This window comes from Candida parapsilosis, contig 006139 (genome assembly GCF_000182765.1).
Source record: "Candida parapsilosis strain CDC317 annotated contig 006139".
Taxonomy (NCBI): Eukaryota; Fungi; Ascomycota; class Pichiomycetes; order Serinales; family Debaryomycetaceae; genus Lodderomyces; species Lodderomyces parapsilosis.
In genome coordinates, this window is record NW_023503282.1 from 953856 (window position 1) to 962442 (window position 8587).

Here is an 8587-nt window from a genome sequence, read left to right on the forward strand (position 1 = left end):
TTCAATTTCCTATAAAGCTATAAAGCTACTTTCGCTTGCCACTTTTCTTACTTCTATCAGCTTTAGTCTTTTTATACGACCTCTTTTCATTATCCTTCTTTTCCTCATTTGCCTTTCTTTTTTTGGAATTTACTTTCTTACCATGTTTAGTCAATTGACCCATAACATCACTTTTGAACCAAGTTCGTTTCGGTCTCGAATGAATGTCTTTCTCATATTTTATCAAATTGCTGGCCTTATTTAATTGCATTTCGGCTCTCAAGATTTCCTTTGCCTCCTTCTCCTCTTGTAGAACCTCGTCTATTACTGATTCCTTCTCTTCAATTCTCTTGTTTATAGCTTCAACATCGTTCCAATCAACTTTTCTCGCCACACTCCTTCCATTATTTATTGCCGCTTTAACTATCGCCCTATCTTGATTGCTTTCGCCAACAAACGTGATTGATGTACCTTTTCTCCCTGCTCTTGCAGTTCTACCAACTCTGTGCAAGTAGATTTCATACGTTTTTGGCATGTCGAAATTGACGACGTACTCTATCCTTATATCCAAACCTCTTGCTGCCAAGTCTGTACAAACCAACACATTGACGTCATTCATAAACAATTTCATGTTTGCCAAACGTTGCTCTTGGGTTAAAGCACCATGTAATTCTGCCACCTTGAGTCCCAACAACCCTAAAATGACTCTCAATTTATGTGCCATCTCCTTCCTAGATACAAATACCACAATCCTTCCATCCAACTTCCGCAATAACTGGAAAAGTAATGCCGGCTTCAAGTTTTCTCTTTTACGAATACGAACAAATTGTTGCTCCAATCTCGATGCCACTGTCTTTGGTGGATCAATCATAACACGCACTGGCTTGTTGAGTGACAATTGAACCAAATCTTGCACCTTGGTGTTCATGGTGGCCGAAAACAATAATGTCTGTCTCTTTTGCTTTGGTATCAATGACAATATCTCGGTCAACTCTTCTTGGAAACCTTCTTCCAACATTCTATCAGCCTCATCAATCACCAATACTTGCACATCCTCAACACTGAAACTAGGACTGTTTCGTATATGGTCGATTAATCTACCTGGAGTGGCAATGACAATATCAGGTCTTGATTTTAATTGTTGCTCTTGTTGTCTCAAGTTCAATCCACCAACAGCTAATCCAAAACTCAAGTTTTTCACAAACTGACCCAACTTCTTTCCCACGTCGTAGACTTGAATGGCCAACTCTCTGGTTGGAGTGAGAATGATTGCTTTGGTTGAAGTGGCATTTTTGAAGATCAATCGTTCAATCAATGGTATCAAGTATGCCGCTGTCTTACCACTACCTGTTTGGGCACCTGCAACAATATCTTTACCCAATAATGCAATAGGTATGGTTGACGATTGAATTGGAGTTGGCGATGTGAATGACAAGGACTGTATGCTCTTCAAGATGGGACGTGAAAGTTGTAGTTCCTGGAAAGTGGTACTGGTCTCATTAGTTGGTGCTGACTCATAAAACTCATCTGCATCGGGGTCTTCTTCCTCTTCATCAGATCCACCTTGCTCCATTTCGTCATGTTCCTCGTCCTCATCCGCCTCCTCCTCGGAGTTCTCTTCCTCTTTCTCTGGCAAATGTCCTCTTTTCCTTTCAATGATCTCATCCAAGTTCACGTCTTTTGCTATCTCATCATTTTCCACATCCCAATCTTTGATCTCATCGACCTCATCACCAATTGAAAATTCAAAGTTAGGGTTAATATCACTAATCTCTTTCTTCACATCTTCAACAGATGAATCGGAATCATTCTCGACTTCAACATCACTATCTATCGTGAGTAATAAATCCTCTTTAGCCATAATACAGTGCTTGCGAATAGAATGTTTCTACAATGTCATCTGCTGAAAGAGCAGATCCAAAAAAAAAAAAAAAAAAAAAAAAATTAAAATCAAAACACGAAACAAATTCAACACAGGACTACGAAGCACCGCTATAACTATGGACTACATCAAGCTATACCAAGACAAAGACTATACCAATCCAAAGAAACTACTAATACAGATCATTCTACTACAGGTATTCTACTACTTATCAGCACTAATCATATTCTACATTGTCGCACTACTCAATGGTTATGAATTCTCAATAGATTGGATCTTTCAATGGCAATTGGTTTCCTTTGAAAACACATTGGGATTGACTTTGTTTGTACTATGGCTATTTGACTCATTAATGTGTGTGCTATTTGTTACCATCATTGTTGGTCGGTCAAAACTTGCGTGGGACTTTGCAGTAACGATACACATCATAAACTTGATAATAACGTGGTGTTATGTTGGAAAATTTCCCACGAGCATGCTTTGGTGGATGCTACAAGTGGTTAGTGCGTTTTTGTTGGTTACGTTAAGCACTTACTCCACCAGGTGGAAAGAATTGAGAGTTACTTTTTTCACAAACATGTTGGAAACACGACAACCTGAAACCGTGGAGTTAGAGGATATGAATAGACCTAGCTGAGCAGACTCGATGACTCTATTGCTAACGTGGCGTCGACAAAAAATGTATATGTGCATGAATAGTAATGCTCTAAAGTCATGATACTCTACTCTCTGTAGTTCTACAATGCCACAGAAACTTTTAAGAGTGCCACAATCATCAACGTTTCTGATCTGGGGCTATTGTTGTAGTGGTAATACCCCAACTATCTCTTTCAACTGTATTCGAGAAATTACCCCTAAGAAAGAGTGTGGTTTCCAAAAAATGTACTAGTGACTGAAGGTTCAAGAAGCGGATCTCCGAGTGCTGGAAAAAACACATTTTTGAGCTTCCCCTGACTAATATGATTGCTACTCATTCAACTGGGCCTGGAATATATCAGGTTCTATTTTACTTCAGGTTAGTATCTGAAAAGGTTATTTCCATATCATTGAATCACCCAGTCTTATGAATATGTCGGAGTTGAGGGTTACCCAAATGGGTAAAATCGGACTTTCGATATAAGTTACAGCACTCTTCAACTAACAAAGCGAGACTGTCGTACCTAATCATGGTATTGACTTTGTCCATTGTGTGAGTTTATAGCTGTCCAAAGGTCCGCGTCTACGTCTATCAATTTAACTCCGCTGTGTTTCGGGGTTAAGTCCGCGCCAAGTTGCATACATAGTAGTGACTTTGTAAGACGGAGACAAGCTTTTTAAACGGAGTTAAGTTTTATCGCTTCTTTCTGAGAAGATGGCGGAAGACGTTGCATTTGTTTTGTGATAAACCTGAAATTACTTAAACTGGAAATGTTCGAAGTACAATGTTGGTTTTCTTTTTGCAACAAGATCTTTCAAAGACGCTTTGTGGGGACTCGTAAAAGTAACATTTGGTACAATTCAAGAGTCAAGCGTATGGTTGTTCCTACCACCAGAGAGATTGAAGAACCCGACGACGATCCTCAAATGCCAATACTATATTGCATCGAGGTTACAGGCTATTAGATGCTAGCATAATGAACACACCTAACCAAGCATTTATTTGATCACAAAATTCAATCTTTTCTACGTCACAACCAAGCTCAAGATTGAAACTTAGCAGGGACGGAGATACCAACAATGAACTAAACTGCAGCTATTTGTGGGGTGCAAAAATGAGCCTCCACCACTAATGGCTACATATAAGAAGACAGGTTGGGTGGGCTTTACAGTTTGTGTTTTTGCATCTCGAATCCACCACACAAATTGAGTCGCAGAATGTTGATTAACAAAGTAATTCCAACACTACTTGTATTTGCATTTGCAATTGGATTACCTGTTATTTATAATGATGAATCGCATGTCATGAGAGAGTCGGTAGATGCCGCTAACCACTCGCAATCAGAGAATAGTACCGGTCTTTACATTCAAACATTTATTGATGATAATGAAGTTTCTCGTGATGATGTTTTACGATGGGAGGCAAGACGTATACAGGTTGTCAAGAAACGTCTTCAAGAAGGATTGATGTCACTGTTGAAGCAAGAAGCTATGAACTTCTTGTTTAGTCCTGAGGTTTCTATTGATAATATCGTTGCTGAAAGGGAAGCTTTGGTTCAAACAAAAATAGGCATGAGTCATGATGAAAGAATAAAATTAGTTTCTTCGGAAACAGCCATTGCGGGAGCTGTCACTCTGTTTCTTTTGAAAGCACTGTCGGGGTTTACATCGAGTTCCATTCACATGAAGAGCAATAGAGGAACGGCAGAAGGATTCAGAAAGTGGTATCTCTCCAAGATTTCAGACGAAAAAGTGATGCTTCAGGCTTGTCCTGACCATTATGCTCTCGGTACTGCTTTCAACTTGGGGCAAGATGTCGTTGAAACCACGGGCGGGTCTGTTTTACCATCACATTTTGCTATCAATTATGAAGCCCAATCTGACTTACCCATCGTTGATGTTGAAAACTATCCAGTTCAATTTAATGGTCCTGCTTATGGTCATGGTACGGAAACAGTGATTGGAGGCACAAACCACGTAATGCGGTCACTCCCAAATAATGGTGGATTTGAGATTGTGCCCAAGGTATTCTTTCCAAGCAGTGTTCCAACTTACCTTTTGGAGCAACATCGCTGGCATTTGGCTACTGAATGGGGAAACTGGATTACAGCTTATATCAATGATAAAGTGGATAATGAATAAGTGCAGAAATTTGACTCTTGTTGTTTTTATAATAGAATTTAGAGAAATCAATGTTGGAGTTGACTCAACAAATCATCTAATTTCAGCTTTGTACTTTATCTATATTGGTATATATTCAACAGCCCGGTACTCAACCAGTTGCAAATTTGGATTTGCCTCTAATATAAGCACCATATTTCAGAAATACAAATGGTACAGGTATCATCAACACGCCCAAACAACCGACTAATGTGGCGGCCCACTTGATTGTCAAGTTGTGAAACATTTGCTGGGTAAATAAAGGAAATGCTGCACCAAAACTTGAACGGATAAAGGTTAAACCAGCCAAAGCTGTAGCTGCCTCGGTTACATAACAATCAATAAGGTAATTCATGGTGGGCAAAAAAATCAACATCAAACCATTACCAATGAAGAATGCACCAATTGTAGGTACAATCCAATGAACATGTTTTGGGTAATCACCAGTCCATCCAAGCCAAAAGATACCAATAACAAACGTAACACTCCCAATCATAACTGGAGGCAATCTCAGTTCAGGGTCCAATTTTGAACCTAGTCTCTCTGACATTTTGTTGTTTCTAATCTCAAAAGTAACGTTTATAGCAGTACCTGATAGAACACCTAGAAGCATGGATAAATATGGCAACTCCCCTACTCCTCCTGACCAACCGTATCTTCCTGTAAATATCAAGGGAATCACCGTCAAAAAGCTGTATAATATACCATAAATGAATGAGTTATACAAGCTTATCAAAAATACAATGGGCTCTGTAAATAGTAACTTTAATGGTCTTAAGATGTTATTGACAACAATTTCCTTCAATTCTAATGATATATTCTCACTCGGTGCGTATATCCCCCAATTCCCTGTATTCTTTCTAATGTATTGCGCCTTTTTAGCTAAAAGAACTGGATGGAATGTCTCTTGAAAAGCAAAGACTGAAAGGAAAAGTGACAAACAACCAATGATTCCAGACATATAAGATACCCATCGCCAACCCAAGGCTTGGTTCTTGACTATAAAACCCCCAAATATAGGAGCTATCATCACTCCTCCAAATAATATACTCCCAAAACAAGCCACACCAATTCCTCTTGTCTTCGAGTCAAATATGTCCACCATTACGGCAGCTGGGATGACAACCGGAGCACTTCCAATGAACCCAGCAAAAAAGCGACAAATCATAATCGTTTGTAAATCTTTGGCTGCCGCCGTTCCAAACTCAAAACAAACATAGCCCAAAGTTGATAATGCTAGCACCGGTTTTCTTCCAACTAACTCCGACATCGGGCCATATATCACTGGGCCAGCAGCAAATCCTAGTATAAACAAAGCAGTAGGTAAAGCAGCTACTGACGTTCCAATGTGGAATATTTGCTTTAGTTCACTAGCAGCTGATGCAAACATGGCCGAACCCATAGATAAAGAAAAAGTTGAGAAGCCAACAGTAGTAACATACAATGCTTTTTTGTAAAAAGGGTAATTGTAAGGATGGTATGGGTCGTCAATCCCGCAAAAACTAACGCAGTAAGGTTCTCTATCGGGAAGAAGGGGAGGGAAGTCTTTGTTTTCACCAACTATCAACATTGTGTCGTTGAAGTTTCTTGCAGATTTGTAAACATCCTGATCGAATGAATATTTGTTAACCCCATTGTCTTCTACGTCTCTGGTCATCGCAATTTCGATGGCTTTGCTGTGTGGGGTTTCCTGGTGATGTTTTTCTTCGGCTATTTGCTGGATGAGTGTTGTAGTTGTAGCTGGTATCACAGCATAGTTCAAGCAACTCCTGCCCTTATATACTCGAATGAAGCGGATTGGGATGTGAATTAAGTCCGCGTTTGTTGTGTATAGTTCAGTTAACCCCGTTCCTTGGTATGAGTTCACCTCACAAATTTCAATTTTGCGTACCGATTCGGATCGTGTAGGGGAGACTCGGCTGTATTCGGTTGGAAAGCTTTCATGCTGCGGCTACCATGTTTTAGATAAATTTTCGAGGTTATCAGAATCATCATTGAAAGTACTCTTAAAGTACATGGTTTAAACTGCATTGACTTTAACCATCAGAACCTCGCCTATACCATGATACCACTAGTCTGTTACGTGTGATTATAAGTTCGAGTGGTCTTCTAGCTTCACATCAAACGGGCCTGAAAAGGATAAGAGATAGTGCAGGCTTACGTAGTTACAATGTTGTCACTTGGGTCTGCTTTAAGGTATCTATTTCTGGTCGGATGTAATTTATCAAGATTTGATGTCGAATCACCTGCCTGTGTTGAAGAGGTTGACTTGTCGCATAACAACTTGGAAGAGACCCCAGCACAGCTTACTTGTTTGAGGATCTTACTTTAGTGAACCTCGCAGATAACAAACTTTGTAAAGGTCACATCCATTTCCTGACATGCTCCGTCGAAGCGTCGGATATATCATGCAACCAAATTGAGGAGGTCAAGTTGACGTTTCCAAGACCAACCAAACTCGTGTATCTTGCTTTGCATGGCAATAAAATAAAAGGGATTTCAAGAATTCAGTGGTGATCATCCAAGGTTGTATAGACTTGAATGGGTAGAAAAAAAAGGGAATAAGTCTAGATTTAACATAACAGTGCCAAATGGAATCGTCCAGAACTACTTCAAAGAGTGACAAATCAGTTATGCTTGGGGAGAATGAGTGAAATGAAAGTATAATACCTGGTGCAGGCCAACATTTATATAGCATGACGGCATAATGGAAGGTTGCAACTATGGATGTACAATAGTCAATTGATCCAAAGTAGTGACGAATCGACCCAGACGGCTTCGCACTAGCACTAGTGGAGCTGTGTTTCTTGACTATGGAGTAGTTCACTTTTTTAATTTACGATGAAGTCCACACTCTAACCAAATGGTGTTCCACACCGCATGGCATTGTAGTTTTCAATTGAGTCTTTCACACTTAGCATTTGTTTCCTCCTCTCCATGCCTAACCCATTCGTAGTGTGTTTTGTATTAGCTAGCTCACAATTGATTAGTAGATGCCGATCACATTTGAAGATGCCAAGAACGTATGCTGCTCAGCTTGTGTCAATATGTATGCGGCGTTGTTTAGAGATCTCTACAATGGAACTTTGGAATAAAATCAAGGATACAAGTACTCAAGTCAAGGGTATATAAAGTAGAGACAGATACACTAAAACAGTGACAAACAGTGATGAAGAGACTTGAAAATGCAGCCGTGGTATCATTGTAGTGTCATTGGCCATACCTTGGCAACTGTTTTGTAATAGGTGCAAAATCGCACAAATTGTGCTGTAATTCTTAGACAAAATAGTACTATCACCATGGAGACGAAAAACTAAGCACACACACAATCAACTGAGAAGATAATATGACGACTGGCTACGTTACTAAGAGAGTCGATTGTGACCACGGATACTCCAACTAATTCGCAGTGGTGTGTTTAAGTGCAGTTAGATGGGGCAATGTAGCTGAGATCTGGATGGGGATGTTGATTATACTGAGGTCCGGATGTTGATTATACTGAGGTCCGGATGTTGATTATACTGAGGTCCGGATGTTGATTATACTGAGGTCCGGATGTTGATTATACTGAGGTCCGGATGTTGATTATACTGAGGTCCGGATGTTGATTATACTGAGGTCCGGATGTTGATTATACTGAGGTCCGGATGTTGATTATACTGAGGTCCGGATGTTGATTATACTGAGGTCCGGATGTTGATTATACTGAGGTCCGGATGTTGATTATACTGAGGTCCGGATGTTGATTATACTGAGGTCCGGATGTTGATTATACTGAGGTCCGGATGTTGATTATACTGAGGTCCGGATGTTGATTATACTGAGGTCCGGATGTTGATTATACTGAGGTCCGGATGTTGATTATACTGAGGTCCGGATGTTGATTATACTGAGGTCCGGATGTTGATTATACTGAGGTCCGGATGTTGG

The 8587-nt window shown here is 40.0% G+C and overlaps 4 protein-coding genes across 4 annotated transcripts; 2 read left to right on the top strand and 2 right to left on the bottom strand. All coding sequences in view use genetic code 12, as the record gives it.

Moving 5' to 3' along the window:
- Positions 1 to 25: 25 nt before the first annotated feature.
- DRS1 (putative ATP-dependent RNA helicase) lies at positions 26 to 1840 on the bottom strand (the record flags this gene model as incomplete). Its single annotated transcript, XM_036810863.1, has 1 exon — positions 26 to 1840. The coding sequence occupies one exon, from the start codon at positions 1838 to 1840 to the stop codon at positions 26 to 28; it is 1815 nt and encodes a 604-aa protein (XP_036667358.1).
- A 139-nt stretch (positions 1841 to 1979) lies between these two features.
- SYS1 (Sys1p) lies at positions 1980 to 2498 on the top strand (the record flags this gene model as incomplete). Its single annotated transcript, XM_036810864.1, has 1 exon — positions 1980 to 2498. One exon carries the CDS (start codon positions 1980 to 1982, stop codon positions 2496 to 2498), a length of 519 nt encoding a protein of 172 aa, XP_036667359.1.
- A 1217-nt stretch (positions 2499 to 3715) lies between these two features.
- CPAR2_504210 (uncharacterized protein) lies at positions 3716 to 4639 on the top strand (the record flags this gene model as incomplete). The annotated part of the gene is made up of 1 exon (XM_036810865.1): positions 3716 to 4639. The coding sequence occupies one exon, from the start codon at positions 3716 to 3718 to the stop codon at positions 4637 to 4639; it is 924 nt and encodes a 307-aa protein (XP_036667360.1).
- A 130-nt stretch (positions 4640 to 4769) lies between these two features.
- On the bottom strand, positions 4770 to 6314 carry CPAR2_504220 (MFS transporter; the record flags this gene model as incomplete). The annotated part of the gene is made up of 1 exon (XM_036810866.1): positions 4770 to 6314. One exon carries the CDS (start codon positions 6312 to 6314, stop codon positions 4770 to 4772), a length of 1545 nt encoding a protein of 514 aa, XP_036667361.1.
- Positions 6315 to 8587: the final 2273 nt, after the last annotated feature.